At 44.7% G+C, this 18,793-nt stretch overlaps 1 protein-coding gene across 1 annotated transcript in view; it reads right to left on the bottom strand.

The window, feature by feature from the left end:
- Window positions 1-18,793, bottom strand: part of PI15 (peptidase inhibitor 15) — a 37,515-nt gene that overhangs the window by 7,089 nt on the left and 11,633 nt on the right. The window contains exons 3-5 of the mRNA XM_090040197.1: window positions 1,305-1,423; window positions 811-943; window positions 554-669 (exon numbers count right to left, since the gene is read on the bottom strand). Of these exons, the coding sequence (XP_089896323.1) occupies window positions 554-669; window positions 811-943; window positions 1,305-1,423 (368 nt within the window). The remainder of the gene's footprint in view (window positions 1-553; window positions 670-810; window positions 944-1,304; window positions 1,424-18,793) is intronic.

The following is an 18,793-nucleotide window of genomic DNA, read 5'->3' as shown; positions in this document are numbered from 1 at the left end:
AACAACATTATTCAAACTCACTCACTCACATATTCTTCCCTACTTGTGGATCTGTGCCATTGAAAGTTTATGGAAAACATGCACAACTCATTATTATTTTGTTTCTTACACAGCACCAGGGGTGTGCATAGCCCTGTGCAGCCAAAAATTCCAGTCTTTCTCCTCCAGAGCTAAAGGTCTGGTCTACAATAAGACAGCTTGCGTAAAGTGAAGAGTGATATGAGCAGAGAGATTGCGGAACTGGATGCTAAATTAGATATAGCATAGCAAGGGGGAAAAGGGCATTTGGAGTGGGGGGGTTATGAAAAGGGTAAATACTACAGTATGAGATATAATAATATGTTTTTGTTCCAAATAAATATTAATGTTTCCATTTTTGTTTGTGTGCATTTATGATCAATAATGTTAATTGAGGGGATAGACCCAGCAAAAACCCATGAATGAAGGTCAGCATTAAAATGCTAAGTCATGAAAAGAAGTTAAGATCCTTACAACATGACCCTAACATACAGAAAGTATGAAAGTAAACCGAATAAAAAATAAAGGAACTTACTTTGGGGCATAGTTGCATACCAAGTAAACAGCTCGTCGCCAAACTGACCCCCAGACATTCATATTGTGGCATGTATGGATAGCGCAGCCTATGCGATTGGAAGTGGCCCAAACCATCTGAATAAATAATCATTATTGGTAAAGTCCAAATTGAAAAGAAATATATATATTCTTATATAAGATACAGAGCTATAAATACACCATAGAAAAGTCCATCTTTGAACTGTAGATTGGTAAAGAGAATGGAATTCATATAACCTGTGTATAGTGTGTGCACATGGGTCCATAGCATCTCAGAGGGCACCTAGGGTTGCAGTCCTGAGGATATGGGAAAGCATAGTCCTTCACTTCATCATACCATGGCTTTACCAGCTGAAGAATGGACCGATACCTAGATTTATTTAAAGGCAGAAGAGAAGAAATACATTTTAGAGCTTTATACATTAAAACATTCTGTCATACATCCATGGGATGTGTTATGGTCTATTTAAGAACAACTTTTCTTTTGAGACTTGAAATGCTGGGTTAAAGTTAACAATGAGTTAACTTATAAGTTATTCATTTGCATATTTCTATGTAGAATTAGTTTTTTGGGTTTGGGTTTGGTTTTTTTTTTAACTACAAGCTAGTCTAGTGGTTGTTATCATGCTATCTGAAAAGTTCACATATGTGTGGCTTCACTGTAATTTACACTAACTGAGATGTCCAACTTGTACAAAGCTGCACAAAAATTCTACAAGACAGTTGCCTACCTTCCAGTTCTTACAGACAAGTTTTGACCCAAGAATCTCAATAAGTAGGAAGGTCCATGGTCCCAAATGCATGTAGCAGCCCAAGCCTCTGCTGATTTGGCAAGAGTTTCATCCCAAACCTGCCAAAATAAAACATCTTTAGCAAAAGCAATAAAAATTACATTATGGTGCAAGACAGTAAGAGACAGGTACCATAAGATGTAATCATGTAAATAAACCATATCAGATTCACAGCTCAGTATCTGCAGAAGGTTTTTAAAATACATTAATCAAAACTGCAGTTCTCATGAACTAATCCTCTATTCTATGCTTTATAAAAACCAAAATCCAGTCAGAGGCCTCCCTGACTTACAGGAACACAGATCTACCACACACTGGCCTTATGAGATCTTCCATAGGACCAAATCAGATAAACAAGGTCTGCTAGTTTACGTGATCCCGTGTATGTAGACTTCCTGAGTCACAAATGGACCCTTTGGGTCCTGGCCCTCTGTAGATTTGTATGGGGTTAAAGATAAGAAGGGATTGGCTAGGAGCTATGGTCAGCCTTGTATTTGTTGGAATGAAGGTTAAGGGGATACATATTCAGCTGGAGAACATGCAAGGGAATGATATTGCAGCCATAGCCATAGCCAGTCATTTTAGTGCCCAGTGCAAGTTGGGCAGATTACCCCACTACATGCTACTATGTAATTACTTCCATTTCAAGTAATTACACCCTGCCTTCATGTGATGGCACCCCCCATGCGATGGCACCCAGTGCCAGTTCACCACTGACACTGCCCTTGCTATGGTACTGAATTTAGCCTTGGATGATTTCACATACTCTTTGAAAACTGTTACATCCAGCAAAAGGATCCCTGCATACAATTGTGGCCCAGGGGAGCACATGCTTTTGAGACTATATTGTCAGCAAAGGGTATATAGCACAAGCAATGAGTCAGAATGGAGGCACTGATCCCCTTCAAGCTCCACCAGCCAGGATCTATTTGAGTATAAGCTCCCATAAATCATTCTGCATGGGAACAAATGCCACCCCTCTGAAATAATAGGAAAACAAATTAATGAAGAGATCTTTCAGAGACTGCCTATCCCTAAGTCCCCTTTCAGGAGTTCTGTTATAGGTATAGAAAGTGCAGTGTATCAATCTTTATTACTAAAGACATTTGAACAATGGGGGAACATTTTTCCTTATGAGTTAACCAGTTATCTTAACAAAACCTGAACACAGGTTTAGTTACAACACAGTTGTAACCAAATACAGTTATTTCCAAAGCAAACACTTATGAAGTCATTAACAGAGGAATGTCTCAGCCAAAAAAACAGAAGCAATGAATGATCTCTTACAAAAAGAATACATGTTGGTGCTAATGCCCCAGCCATAGACTGTCTTCCTATTGACATGGAATATGCATGTTCAGATCTCTACAGCTCAACCTACAAAGCAAGCCTCTAAAACTTGCCGAGTTTACAATCTAATGTGTCCAAAGTTGCAGAATGATAGTAGTGGGAATCAGAAAATTAAAGTTTATTGTCCTAGGTCATATCCCTGACTCCATGGGACAGGTAAGACAAAGTTGCCTATGTAAAACATGACATCTGTTTGAGTTTATGAAACTACTATATCATTGAATGTCTTTGCATATATTGGATTACAAATATAAGAAAGCCTATGTCTGTATCCCCTCACAGAAATGAAGGCAGGAGATATGACTGGTATAATTAAGCCTTTAACTTCTTCAAAAGAAACTTCTGTAGAGCCACGATGGCTGCAGCCTAATGTGAACAAACTTTCCCAAAGTAGCCTGCAGGAGGTGAGACTGGAGGAATGGAAAATCCACCAAAAATGGAAGAAGCAAAGACAAAAAGTGTTAAAAGTTGCTGTTAAAAAAGGAATATGCTCACTGAGCTGAGGAATCTTTTGAAAGCTAGATCTGAACAAGCTAAAGAAAGCTGAGTTAGAGAAATCGGGGTAAGTCCGATAAGGTACCAGGAGATTGGAAAAGGGCCAATGTGGTCCCCATTTACAAGAAGGGGAGAAAGGAGGACCCTGGCAATTATAAGCCAGTCAGTCTTACCTCAGTCCTTGAGAAAATTATCAAGGAGCACATCTGCAAGGGCCCAGCAGGGGAGGTAATGCTCAGGGGAAACCAGCACGGGTTCATTGAGGGCAGGTCCTGCCTGACTAACCTGGTTTCTTTTTATGATCAGGTCACTAAGTCCCTGGACAAGGATGTCGGGGTGGATGTCACCTTCCTGGGCTTCAAGAAGGCCTTTGACACTGTTTCCTACCACATTCTCTTAAAAATAACTTGGTGACTGCAGCATTGAAGCCTACACAGTCAGATGGGTGGCAAATTGGCTAGATGGTCGCACCCAGAGAGTGGTGGTGGACAAATCATTTTCACCTGGAGGGATGTGGGCATGGAGTCCCCCAGGGCTCAGTCCTGGGGCTTGTACTGTTCAACATCTTTATCAGTGATCTGGATGTGGGTGTGGAATGCACACTGTCCAAATTTGCTGATGGCACCAAGTTGTGGAGTGAGGTGGGCCCGCTGGAGGGGAGGGACAGAATCCAGCTAGATCTAGACAAATTACAAAGGTGGGCGGATGAGAATAGGATGGAATTCAATGCAGACAAGTGCAGAATACTGCATCTAGGGAGAAGAAACCAGCAACACACCTATAGGCTGGGGAACACCCTTCTTGTCAACACGGTGGAGTCATTGTTGATTCCAGAATGAACATAAGCCACCAATGTGAGGAAGTGATCAGTAAGGCTAACCATTACTTGTCATGCATTACGGATGCATCACAAGCAGGTCCAGGGAAGTAAGCCTTCCCCTCTTTGTGGCATTAATCAGGCCACAGTTGGAGTACTGCATCCAGTTCTGGGTGCCGCACTTCAAGAGGGATATGGCTAGCACTGAGAGGATCCAGAAGAGGGCCACTCACATGGTCAAGGGGCAATGGGGCAGGCCCTATGAAGAGAAACTAAAGGGCCTGAACCTATTCAGCTCCACAAGAGAAGGCTGAGATGGGATCTGGTGGCCATTTACAAACTCACCAGTGGGGACCAGCGGAAATTGGCGGGGGTGGGGGGAGAGGGGGCTCTGTTCCCCCGGGCACCATCTGGGGTTACTAGGAATAACGGCCACAAATTGTTAGACAGAAGGTTCAGGCTGGACATCAGGAGACATTACTTTACAGTTAGGGATGCCAGGCTCTGGAATGGGCTCCCAAGTGAGGTGGTACTTTCTCCTACCCTGGGGGTCTTCAGAGGAGGCTGGACAGATATTTGGATGGGGTGATATGGTCCTAGCACCCATTCCTGCCTGAGGCAGTGGGTCGGACCTGATGATCTGTTTAGGTCCCTTCAAACCCTAAGCACTACAATACTATGAAGTCCATGACCAGGAAGATAAGACCCAGCCAGCACAGTGGGGTCCAGAAGAAGGGAGCTTCAACACCTGAAGGCACTGACCACAACTCAAAGATCACTCAAGAACATGAGTACTGAGGAGGAGGAAACTGTATACATATGTTCCTATTTTGTCATGATATACGTATCTCTTGTATTCTACCTCATATTACTGATTTAAAAATTCTACTGCAAAATCTGTGATTAAAGGGTTAAATTGTAACTTGTTACCACCAGAGTTGGAACTTGGGAGATTCTCCTTAAGATATTATAGAGACTTATGGTCAGCAATTCCCTAAAAATGTACATGAGAGGCCAGAGCCAGGAACTGTGCCTGGAGCCTGCTTAGACCCAGGGGAGCTTAGAAGCATGTGGTCCAAATACAGCTGCCTGGTGATTATCCATTAGGACCAGCTCAGCCAAAATTGTGACACCCCATAAACACTCTTCCTTGCTGATATTAATCATGCCTCTGGCATGAATACTCTCTGCCAGAAGGTTGTGTGCCCACTTGAAGCAAGCCTGGCTAAGGGCCCACAATAATCTCCATGTGCAACATATTTGCACAAATAGCACTGAGATTCTCATTTGAACCCAACATGATTTTAATAATAAAATTATCTTGCCTATACATAACACATATTTTAAAAAGTGTAGTCTATACTATTAAAAGGCCTGCACTTACTGTCACTTTTTTTTTTACTAATAGTCATTGTTTAAACTTTTGCATTTAGACAGTAAAAGCAAACCTAAACCACTTCTTCTTTGTTTCTGTTCCCTTTCACTTTCTTATTCTCAAATATCAGAACAATGCAGCAATGTTGGGGTTGTGAAAGAAGTAGGAAAATATTGAAATCCAAATTATTGGATGCACAGGCATGACTTTCATACATAATGGCTAGGGACACAAGTTACACATAAACTAGTTTAAGAGATCAGAAACTGGTTTAAACCTGTAACAGAACAGAAGTTCAGTGCACATAAACCAGTTTCAAAACAGCTGAGACTGGATTAACAGAAACCCGTCTGAATGTAGTATCAGACTTAACTAATTTAGGTCAAATTTGTTTATGAAACTTCTGTTTCAAACCCCTTCCTGGTTCAGGTTAAATCAGAGTCTCCCAGCATCCCAGGATTCTTTGCAGCACTGGGTTGGGCTGTGCTGTCTGCTCCAGAGAGAAGGGTTGGCCCCGCCCCTCTGCTCCCTAGCCGAAGCAGTGAGGGCTGGCTCACTGGCTGGCTCACCACCCCTCCTACCTCAAGCAAACCCCCCAGGGATCTGAGGCTAGTAAAGGTAGCTCAGTGTGCTGGCCTTGTCCCCTTCTCTTCATTATGCTGGCTGTGAATGTGGACTACAAATCCCAGAGATACCTGAAAGTGGGAAGAAGAAGTGATGAGAAACCCTGCAGAGTCCTGGTGCTGTAATTCTGTCCTGCAAATTCCAGAGAACTCGGCAGCAGCAGAAGAGGAAGCAAACACACAGCCAGGACTATTCTTGTTCAAGCTTTTATGATTTTAATGCCACTGCCTTTTTCCCCACCTACCCCCTCCGCAGCCTGGCAGCCCCTCCTCCTTCCACCCAGGCAGATCACAGGCTGGGGCCAGGCCATGCTTCTTCTGCTACAGTAGGGAAGGGGGAAAAGTCTTGGAGGGCTTCTCTCCTTCCTTCCCTTTGGCAGTGGCTGACAGGCATGCTCTAGCACCCCCTGCTCCTTGCTTGAGCCACTGCAGGCATGTTGCTGCATTTCCTGAATCAAAAGTGAATGTCTGTTCATGTGTTTCTCAGTTTCTCCCTAAAAAACCCAAATGATGTAGAAATAGAGATCAAGGACTAAATTAGGGTGACTATAGCTCCTCATGCTCCCCCAATATTGGGAGACTACTGCTTCCAAAAAGCTCTCCCTCCACGTAAACTGGTGCCTGAAGACCCATCAGGCAAATGAAGTGAAATTGGAAGCATCAGGAGACACTGACTTCTGGTTCCCGCGTTACTGGATAGCACAGACCCTTCCCCCCACCACTAGGTAGAGCAGCAGCCCTTGATGGAAGTAGCAGTTTCCCACCAAGAACCCTTCTCACTAATGGAAGATTTGTCTCCTTGCCAGTTTCCAGGCCCACTAAGAGTTTAAGACCAGCTGTTGATCTTTTTGAATAACATGAAAGATAAGTAATATGCACCAAAATAGGCAGACACATTGATGAATTCTCTTATAAAGACCTAACGTCTTCCAAAACATAGGAGGGGAAGAATGATCCAGAAACTGCATTTTAATTTGTTTATCTCTCTCTCTCTCAATACAGAGTCTCCATTCTGGTCACAACCAAGTTCTGATGCTGATGAGAATGGGGAGGAAGGAGAAAAATATTCAGGTTGAGTAAATAAAATGACTAAAGGCATGGAGGTACAGTTTCCTTATTAGGAGAGGTGAAAAGAACAGGATTAATTAATAAGAGAAGTAAGAGTAAGGGATCATGCAATATACAAAATAATGAACACTGTGATAACCATTTAGGCTTTATTATTAAACATGCAAAGGAAATTCAATAATGTTAAAAGAATAGATTGAAATAGTGGTCTGGATAATACCTGATCTATGGCATAGTACTTATGACACTGTAAAGGGAAGTCAGTGAGGGCAGCCACAAAAAGACAAATAATCAGACAAAGGAACAATGGGTGGAACACTTAGTAAAATGGTCTTGGTGATGAAAGACTATGTCATGAAAATACACTTTAAAATAAATACTATGGGCCCAGATCTTCAGATCAATTTACAATGGCTGATGATCTTGCCCTAGAAGTTTGTACCTTGCCATTAATGGGCAGCCAGCCTCTAGTAGGTGTCATAGTGGAATCAAAGGCTGGAAAAGACATCAAGATGTCATCTTTTTCAGTGGCTTTCAAGCTTCCTAAAGTTACAGATCCCTTTCATAGCACTTTTTCTGGCACCAAACCCCTACCCCTATCCTGTGAGCTGCAGGTAACTTGGCCTGGCAATGGTGGCACACTGCCTCCTGATCCACTCCACTCTTACCCCAATCTCTCTGCAGAGCCCCTGATGACCAATCACAGAACCCCAAAATCCACATTCCTATCTAAACCATCCCATCAGAATGAAAGATATTCTTTAGAAGGGATTTGCATAATGAGCGGATAATAGCCTTGTGAGACAGCTTAGGGAAGTTTCAATGTGTTACAAGAAGTACATACTAACTGAGCTTCAGGAGTAAAATTCTAACCTTGCATAGGTCAACGAAAGTACCCAAAAGCTTGCCTATGTCTGTCCCTACCATTCACTTGGTCCAATAAAAGGTATCGCTCGAGATAATTCTTTCCTCTCACATTTCCTGAACCATCACAGGAACAGTGTCACCTCAACACTAAGAAAGCATATTTTGCCCTTGATATCAGTATTGCCATGATTTTTCCCCTATGCGTAGCAAAAAAACATGTAATAACCCCTATAATTTCCATGAAGTACAACATCAGAGAAAAGAGTATAAAATATTTGTCAATTATAATTTGTAAGTGAACAGCATCAGTGTTTGTAGATGACTTGGCTGCAGCTACACTGTCAATGTCTTTTCACTATTGTTGATCAAACTGTTCCTTTTTTTTCTCATGTTCTGCTACCTCTTTGTACCTGTCTGCTGTTCACTGCCTTATACTTCCATTGTAAACTCTCTGGGGCCAAAGTTTGTCTTTTTGTTCTCTGGATGTGTCTGATGGTTATAGTCCTTAGAACAGTAGGGTCCTGGGCCTTGGGCAATCTTTCTTATTACAAGAATACTATATTTATATTTATGGATCATTTAAATATGGTGGTCTTGCATGCCTAACTTATCTGTGTGCAGGTGAGTCTTCTGTAGGACAATAATCTACACCTGGAAACAACTAAATATTAAGGATTGTAACTCACCTACTTATATGTATATGGAAATACGTTACACAAATATATCTGAAACAACAATATTTACCAATATAATTAGAGCTCTCTGTAATCTGACATTACTTCTTTTATAAAATCTCATGCAAGTTTGCTAAAGGACTCCGAAATTTTACTATACCACAATTTCAAGATCTATTTATTTTCTAGTAATTTCCCAAGAGAAAATGGCAGCCTTTTAAAAGGAACAAAATTACTTCTGTTTTATTTATGAAGTAAAATACCTAATATTCTTAAATGGGCTATTGCCCTTGGCAGCAGTTATACAGAAAAGGTTGAACATGCAAGCTTTTGCTAAGGACATCTGTGAATGATGAATGTGCCATGGTATGGTTAAATTTTACTGACTAAAACAAAACAGGTATTAAAATCAACATTGTTACTACTTTGAGCATGCTGTTGGGATAGATAAAGTATTAAGGACTTGAATTTTATTGGCAGGCAGAGACAACATACCATTTGCACTCTGTACATCCATTAAAGCAGTTTTCTTTTGCATTCATTGCATGCCTACTGTATGAGTATTCAGCTGTAACAGAATGAGTGCCGTTTTTCTTCTTTTAGAGGAATACCTCTTGATTTACCTGCATATCATGCTAGAGCCTCGTGTGAACCCAGTTTGAAATGACACACACTGTACAACTACCAGTGGACTAAGCATTTAAGCATTCTCTAGCACAGGATATGACATAAACACGGGAATGGCAATGCTCTTATTGACTGCAATACAGAGTAGGATTTTCTCAGTATGTTGTATCACCATGGTAAAATGGGGCCAGAGTTAACAAGGCTTTCCCTACAACTGGAAGGGCTAGAAACATACACATATTACACCTATTGTTTAGACACTCCATAGCTGCACAGAATGAAGAAGAGCTCATGTGTAAGCCTTGTATTAGTCCTTCGGTCATGAGCCTGCAGGGGCTAAAGTTAATCAGCAGTGAACACTTCCAGTGCTTGGGCAAAATGGAGGCAGGATGGGGCTCTTTAACACTGTAAACTGACAACCAGTTTGGAATGATGATGATGAATTCTTCCGGGCACTGCATTGATCAAATACGCAAGTCAAAAAAGAAAAATAGCAGATGTTCCTGAATATCAAACAGGTGCTTGGAGGACATGACTCTCCACAGGCAGAAAATAATATGTTAATTCTACTCTGACATGTGTAAATATGTTTAATCCTTCAATTGCTTTTATTCTGGAATGTATTTCTTTGACTTGCCTTCCACTGCCACAAGCTATTATTTCCTCCCCATTATGAAAAATGAGCAAAATTCAAATACTAGTTAAGCTTGTACCAGAGAAAAATCCATAGACCCTCAATAAACAAATCACAAAGGAGGTCATTTTCAACTACATCTTATTAACACCTTGTCATAGAAATAAAAAGAGAGATGAATAATTTTCACCTCCCATGTTGCTGATACCCACACCGAGATTTATGATCTGGCTTAAATTCTACACAACACATTTCTGAAATTATATTTTTTTCTGGAAAGAAATTGCTGGACTATTCCAAACACTCCAAAGAGTTCTGTCAACACTTTACTGCATTTTATAAAGCTTAGGAGTGGTATTGCAGTCTTTTTTCTCCTGACTTATTATTTCAAACATGCAATACAGTAGATGTAATTTCTTTTACCTGCCTGACAGATAAGTAAAATACCCATTTCAAGCAGTACACTCAATTTTAAGTGTAACATACAGACCCTTATACCAGTAATGCATATATACATTTAAATACATATTCAACATTTATTTTTATTGTGCTTATTATGTAAAGGGTCACATTTAATAGTTACACATTTTGGTGACTGCATGACACCAAAGTTCCAGTTCATGTAAAATTACCAAATTCCAGGATTCAGAAATTCAGCTTACCTTCATTCTTTGGCATGGGTGTTATGAAAGGAGATGGGCATGTTTTTTGGAGCTATTCAGAAAATGGGAGTTACTTATTCTGATTTTAAGCTGGCCTAAATAAAAATATTATTATGTCTCTATCCATCCCTTGTGGTTTGGGAAAAGGATGACACTAAGAAAGAATATTTGACTGCATCCAGACAAGCACAGCCATGCAGTATGTGGCCCCACAGTGACTTCAGGCATTCTCCATGCTGCCTCCTTCCAGTGCAGAAGGTCGTGGGGGAAATTCTGGGGTCAGAAAAACCCGCACATGAAAGAAGTGGGGTAGCACATACAGTGACAGCATGTGCCACCCACAACTGCAGCCTGGCCATCTGGAGCCATGCTCTGGCTGTCGGCAGACTCCTAGCTGCAGAAACACCATGTCTGCAGCTTTCCTGAGCCCCAGGTAAAGCTTCTCGAGCCAGCACAGTTGGTGGCCCCAGTGCCTTCGCTCCCACTTGGGGTAACCTGCTGCACACCAGGGCGCACGTGGCACATGCATTCCCTGGGAACAAGTAGCAGCGGCACAAGGTATTCATGTGGACATGGCCTTTTTGTCTCCTACCCCAGACAGTGGCATCATAAGGCACTAAAAAGATCAAGTAAGTAGTGTTGACGTGGACAAATTGAACCGGTACTGAGTGATACACATTATTGGCATTTTTCTCATCCTCCTACCTATTTTGGCATGCATTGGAACCATTTAAATTTCTAGCCCTTATTGTTATGAAGAAATTTTTAAAATATAATTGGGTATAGAGTCAGCCAAGAGACAGACACTGAATCTGTAAGAGACTTGCTAACTGGGCCATGAATTTTAATAGGATGTTAATAAGGAAGCTTAATGATGACATTATAGATACTAATATTAATCATTTCAGGAGAAATAATCAACTACTCTGGAATACTGAGCAGTGAGGTAGTTAATCATATTAATCTGACGTGTAAAAGGTAAGGCAGGGTGGCACCTTGGCACCTTTTCACACCTTACACTGAGAGCCACCCAAATGTTGATTGGTAGTAATGCTAGCTCAAGTTTGGAGCACTCATACTCCAGGGCAGCAGGGGCCAAGAAAACTAAAAAGGAAGAATCCCCCCTCCCAGAGCTCCCCTGGTTCCCCACATGCCAAGGTTTCCCCTGGTTCCCAGCATGCCAAGGGCTCCCCCTCTGCCCCATGGGGTTCTCTCCTGCCTCCCCTCCCCCACAACCTGTCTTTTTGTGGCTGCCTGCACTGCCTGTCCCTGGGCCACTGGGGAAGTAGGCAGGGAAGAATTAACCTGCCACTGCCACCACTGCTAGGCTGCTGCTTCTCTCCAGGCTGGAGACTACCCAGAGAGCTGCAGCAGTGGTGGCAGCAGGTAAGCAGGCAAGTTAACCCTTCCCTGCCTGCTCCCTGTGACAGACAGCATTGGCAGCCATAAGTAAGGAGGGGTAGGACAGTGAGCAGGGTGCCGGGGGGGGGGCGGGAACAGTCTGGGGGATGGGGAGGGGTAGGTGGGGTGTTTAAACTAAGGTGTAGCCTAGAGGGGCTATACCTTAGTGTAACATGAGTTGAGTAATGCAGATCAGAAATAATCCTGCCCTGAAGTGGTGTAACTTTGAGCTACATAATGAGTGCTTAAAACTAGTTTTAGGTGTTAATGTTCACACAGTCCAGGTGTTAAGATCTCCAGGAGCCACCCAAAATTACTATGTAACAAGGCCCTTAGAGATGAACTGGCTCAGAAAGGCCTGAGCTTCTATAGGCAGTCTACTTTCTCTTTTTCAGTAGTAAAGAAAATTAATCTACGTGAAAGACAAGAAAAGATGCATAATGTGACATTAATCTTGCCCAAAGAAACAGAGATAATTTAATATGAATAATTTAAACATATCTCTGCAATTTAAATTTCACAAGTAGGAAATCTTTTGTGTGTAGTTCTATTCATACCTTAAATCCTAATTAAAGGTCAAAGTTTCTTCCCAAGCCCAGGCAACACAATGGACCAGTATGGTTAAGGTAGCTAGTTCCTATAGCTAATGGCATGCAAAGAAGAAATGAAACTATCTTCACATCTTGCCACCACTGGCTCCCCAAACCAAATTACCAGGTACCCATTTAAAAGATGCCTTATCCTCCCCAACATTGTCCCCTTAAAACCATAGTTTCCAGGGTTTCATCCCATTTGATCACACTTTATACACATCTCAGTTAGCTATATCCCTTGGCACCTAGATAATATCCCTTCCCAGATAATATTGAGAACACTATGAAAGAAGATGAAAAATTCCCTCGCACAGCTTCTTTACAGATCAGTAGGGATCCTGGCTTCCTCTATTTAAAAATCTCAAATTCTCTTATTAAAAAAATTCCAAAATGTTCTGATTAAACCCCACAAATCTATGTTTTTCCACAATTAAAATGAAACATCACTACCTATATAGGAATAAGTTGAACACAATATTTTATTAATATACAGTAGAATCTCCAGTAACTGATACCTTACAAGCCGACATGCTTTGTTAACCGGCATGCCAGCTTGCAAGGAAAAGTGAAACCGGAAGTGCCCATCGTGGCAATTCTGGTTTCCCTGAGCCCCCAGGGCCCAGGTGCATAACAGGCTGCGTGGGGCATGCCTCCCTGTCCTGCAGGGCCCACAGGAGGGTTGGCAATGCTGTGGGAAGGTCAGCAATGCCCGGGACTCGGCAAGAGAAGCAGCGGCCTGAAAAAGTAAGGACGCCTATTTAGGCCACTCAATTAACCAGCATATTTTGTTATCCGGCATCCCCCATTCCTGGGGGATGCTGGATAACAGAGCTTTTACTGTCGTTACGATTTTAAAACCATTTGGAAACCTACCAGTGCTTCAGTCATTATAATAAAATACAGACTAAATACCTCTATATTTTGGAGTCTGATTTGGGGGTTTTTTAATCAGCAAATCAGCTGCTTTCTGACTCTGAGCAGCTGTGATATGCTGGTGCTCCTCACTCCCAAGCCACATCCCTCCCCAACTACCCCCAGCCTTGCTCTGCAGCCCCCCTCCTCCTGAGCCACTGTTCTGCAGCCCCCCAAGTGTGTGCTTGACCATAGGGGGGAGTGCCTGACTATAGCCAATGCCATTGGCAAAGTGTCATGGGGCAATGGGGGGCACATGCCCCCCGATATTTGTGCACCATAGTGGGGCACAGGGCTGCAGCCTGGGCTGACCAGCACCAGGCCACCTCCATAGCCCAGTGGGCAGGACCAGAAGTGGGAAGGCAGAGCAGGACAGAGAGACTTGCTACTGCCACCTCCACCATCACCACCACCAGGACCCCTGCACAAACCATGCTGCCATGGAGTAACACCGAACCACCAGCAGTGTGAGGAGTAACAGACAGGGGGAGTGGCTGCGCTGCCCTCAACCCCTCCTGCCACAGCTCTAACCTGTTGCCATTGCCCGGCCACCACCGTCACTTGCCACCCCACCTCCCCGCCAGGACAGAGGTGTGGCTGAGCACACAAGTAGCTGGGGCTGGGAGGATGTGAGTCCAGAGCAGGTCCCCCCCAGCCTGTTGCTACTTGAGCTGCAAGTAGGATGGTGTTACTCCACGGTGGTGTGTCTGGTGTGGGGGTCCTGGAAGCAGCAGCAAGTCTCACCTCCCCACCCTGCTCAGCCCTCCCATGCTGGGTCCTACCCACTGGGCCACAGGGGCAGCCTGATGCTGGTCCGACCAAAGTGCAGTCACATGCCCCATTCTAGGCACACAAATCTGGGGTGACACTTCCCCCATACGTCCCTCCAACATGTTGTCTGTAGTGCCTGACCCCTCCCTGGGAGTGAACACAGCAACAGGGAGCCAGCCTCCCCACCCCAACAACCCCCACAGACAAGCCACCAGTGGCTTTGTCCTGCTCTTGGCAAAGCCCTGCAGCCACACATTCTGGCCCCCAGCCCTGGGCTCCACACACTGCCCTGGTTGACCAGTGACCAGAGCCCCAGCTGCCAAACCTGACCCACTCCTTCCCTCATCTCAGCACAAGCCACCACCACAACTTCAATCTGCCCTCCCTGCCTACCTACATATTACCTATGCCCCTCCCCCCACTGCAAGACCTAGCTGCAGGCAGCTGGGGGAGCTGCTGTCCACCATGCTGCCTGGGGCCATTTTCATAGTTTCATAGTTTCTAGGGTCGGAAGGGACCTGAGCAGATCATCTAGTCCGACCTCCTGCCATGGCAGAAAAGAGTACTGGGGTCAAATGACCCCAGCAAGATGATCATCTAACCTCCTCTTAAACATCCCCAAGGTAGGAACCTGCACCACTTCTCTTGGAAGCTGGTTCCAGACCCTACCCGCCCTGACTGTGAAGTACCGCCTCCTGTTATCTAACCTAAACCTACCCTCTGCCAGCTTGTGACCATTATTCCTGGTCACTCCTGGCAGTGCTCAGGGGAACAGTGACTCCCCCAATGCCTGCTGATCCCCCCTGACTAGTTTATAACAGGCCACAAGATCCCCCCTCAGCCTTCTCTTTTGGAGGCTGAACAGGTTCAGGTCCCGTAGCCTCTCCTCATAGGGTCTGCCCTGTTGTCCCCTGATCATATGAGTGGCCCGCCTCTGGACCCTCTCCATGCTGACGACATCCCTCTTGAAGTGTGGTGCCCAGAACTGGACACAATACTCCAGCTGCAGCCTGACCAGTGCCACATAGAGGGGGAGGATCACCTCTCTGAACCTGCTCGAGATGCACCTGTGAATGCATGCCAAGGTGCGGTTGGCCTTCCTTACTGCCTCTCCACACTGCCAGCCCATGTTCATCTTGGAGTCAATGATGACCCCCAGATCCCTTTCCACCTCCGTGCTGACAAGAGGGGAGTTCCCTACCCTGTAGGTATGGTGCCTGTTGTTCCTCCCCAGGTGCAGCACCTTGCACTTGTCTGTGTTTGAAACCCATCCTATTCTCGTCCGCCCACCCTTGTAACCTGTCTAGGTCTGATTGTAGCCTGTTGCATCCTTCCAATGTGCCCATGTCCCCCCACATCAGCAAATTTGAACAGGGTGCTTTTTACCCCCTCATCCAAATCGCTGATGAAGATGTTGACCAGTGTGGGCCCGAGGACCGAGCCCTGCGGAACCCCACTGCCCACGTCCTTCCAGGTTGAGAAGGACCCATCCACCACCACCCTCTGGGTGCAGCCCTCCAGCCAGTTGGCGACCCATTTGACTGTGTGGGTGTCTACACCACAGCCCCCCAGTTTCTTAATGAGAATGGGGTGAGAGACAGTGTCAAAAGCCTTCCGGAAGTCCAGGAAGATTATATCCACTGCTACCCCTGCGTCTAATGATCTGGTGATCTGATCGTAAAAGGCCACCAGGTTGGTCTGACAGGACCTGCCACTGATGAACCCATGTTGGTTGCCCCTAAGCATGCAGTCCCCTGCTGCCCCTCCTGGATGTGTGCCAGCATAATTTTCTCAAACAGCTTGCCTAGGATTGAGGTGAGCCTAACCGGCCTATAGTTTCCTGGGTCCTCCTTCCTGACTTTTTTGAAGATGGGGACCACATTGACCCTCTTCCAGTCCTCCGGTACCTCACCAGAGCCCCACGAGTGCTCGTAAAGTTGTGCCAGGGGACTTGCAATGACCTTGGCCAGTTTCTTTAGAACTCTAGGGTGGAGATCATCCGGGCTGGCTGACTTGAATACGTCCAACCCCTCCAGAAGCTCCCTAACTAAATCCTCACTAACCCGTGGCCCAGGTGTGCCTCCCCCAGGGCCTGAGGGGGGCCCAGCAGGGAGGTGGCCGTTCTGGTCCCTACTTAGGAAGACGGAGGCAAAGAAATCATTAAACATGTTGGCTTTGCCATCTGGTGTGACGACCAAGTTTCCCATGGTGTCCTGCAAGTGCCCCACATTACCCAGGACCTTCTTTTTACCCCCTACATATTTAAAAAAGGACTTCTTATTGTCCTTAATCTGGGAAGCTAGCCCCAGTTCCATCTCTGCCTTTGCCTTCCTAACTACCCCCCTACATCCCTGAGCAACTACAGAATAATCCTCCCCGGTGATGACCCCTTCTTTCCATTGGGTGTAAGCCTCCTTTTTAGCAAGGAGACATTCCCGGATGCTTTTGGTGAGCCACGGAGGCTTGTGTGCTCTCCTGCTCCCTTTGATCCTCATTGGGATTACCTTCCTTTGGGCTTGGAGGATCATCTCCTTAAGGAGCGACCACTCTCCTTGGACACCTGGCTCCCCTCCGCTCCAGGACCTCAGCACTTCTCCAACTATCCTCCTTAGCTCGTTGAAGTCTGCCCTCCTAAAATCTAGGGCTGCTGCCTTACTGCATGCCTTTGCCACCTTGCGCTGGATGGTGAATTCCAGCAGGCAATGATCGCTGTCACCCAGGCGGTCGAGCACCTGCAGCCCCCTCACCAGGTCATCACCCATGGCCAGCACTAGGTCCAACAAGGCATCCCCCCTGGTGGGGCTGTGCACCTCCTGGGTTAGATGGAGGTCCTGCACTCTGGCCAAGAACCTACGTGAGCATTCAGACCTGGCTGACTGTTCTTCCCAGCAGATGTCTGGGAAATTCAGGCCCCCCATGACTACCACATCCTTAGCCTTCACTACCTCTGTGAGCTGACCCAAAAATTCCTGGTCAAGCTCTTCCCCCTGGTTGGGAGGTCTGTAGTAGACTCCCACCATTAAGTCCCTTTCCCCTCGACTGCCTTGTACTCTAACCCAAAGCACTTCAGAGTGCCCCTCCCCTGACTCCTTGCTGATTAACGAGGATGTGTATTCCTCCTTAATATAGAGCACCATGCCCCCACCTCTCTTTCCTATCCTGTCCCTCCTGTACAGCCTATAGCCCTTGACATTGACCGCCGAATCATGCGTTTCGTCCCACCACGTTTCTGTAATCCCCACTATGTCCGGGCTGGTGTCAGCCAGCAGGAGGGTGAGTTCCTCCTGCTTGTTGCCCATACTACGAGCGTTTGTGTAGAGGCATTTGAGGCCTCCTGTGGGTGTGTGTACCCTAGTCCCAGCATTACCCTGGCCCCTCTCTCTTACCTGTTTGTTTGCTTTGCTCATTGGGCTGGGCTGGGCTGTTGGCCATGTGCATGTGTGCACATGCACATGCTGCCCTCAGCCTCCGATCAGCCTCCTTCGACTCCCCCCCAGCCCCAAGCAGCACCTTGCAGGCTTGAACTCTGTCAGTCTGCAAGGGGAAACCCATGGTTTCCTCCATTTTTCTCCTTTAAAGGAGAAAATCCTCATTTTTCCATTGCAAACAGAAAACCAAGATACCTGTTTATCATTTTCCCAGTGGACCTGCAGCATTTAAAATGCCTGGTTGTCTATGGGCATGTAGGACCATCCCCCTGCCCAGAATTTGGCACAAATTTAGTAAAACAATCACCATTCTTTTTGCCTGTAAGCATTTTTAGCAGAGTTTAAAAATGCCTTCTCTCTTCTTGGTCATTTTTTCAATACATACTGTGTGATGAAAACATATGAGCTCATTGGAATTTATAGACAGATTTGGCAAACTTTATATTTTTATTCGGGCTGTGAGATCATTTGCATTCAAGGCTGTCTCTCTCTCTCTAAGAATAGGAATACTTTCTTCTGAATTAACACCTGTTAGAAATCTTACTGTGCATCTATTATAAATCTTACTGTCTGGGTCCAAAACCTGCTATAATGCAGCAGTAATTAAAGAAACTTAGATAGAAAATCTCAGAGTACACTTTCTAAAGTAAAACATGCTATAGGAGATACTTTTGGAAGACCATACAAGCAAACTGGTTCAAATTAATTAAGACTTAGCACAGCAATATTACCAAATACGAAATTTTACTGATTCAAAGATGTTTACTACATTTTTAAAAAAAACACACAACATACTTCTGGATTTATGGTAAGCAGAAGTATGCAAATGACAGAAAAGAAAATTCCCAGAATAACTAGAATCAGATGGCCTAAACATCACAAACAAACACACACACACTTGTCAGGAAATTTCAAGTAAATTTGTATATTCATGAAGCTTAGGTATGTTTTATAAAAGAATTCACATTTTTGTCTGTGTGTTTGGTCCAGACCCAAAGATCTGAGGTTTGCTCATTGCCAATAAAAAAACTTTTCTTTCAAGCATCTGTTCCTTTTTTTCCCCCCTCTCTCTCATCTGTAGAACCTGGTTTCAAAGCCAAAAAATAAATAAAAATGGTAGACTGTCAAATTT

This window comes from Crocodylus siamensis, chromosome 3, assembly GCF_052110815.1.
Source record: "Crocodylus siamensis isolate JL-2025a chromosome 3, ASM5211081v1, whole genome shotgun sequence".
Lineage (NCBI taxonomy): Eukaryota > Metazoa > Chordata > Crocodylia > Crocodylidae > Crocodylus > Crocodylus siamensis.
This window is presented reverse-complemented; position numbering and strand designations above follow the sequence as displayed.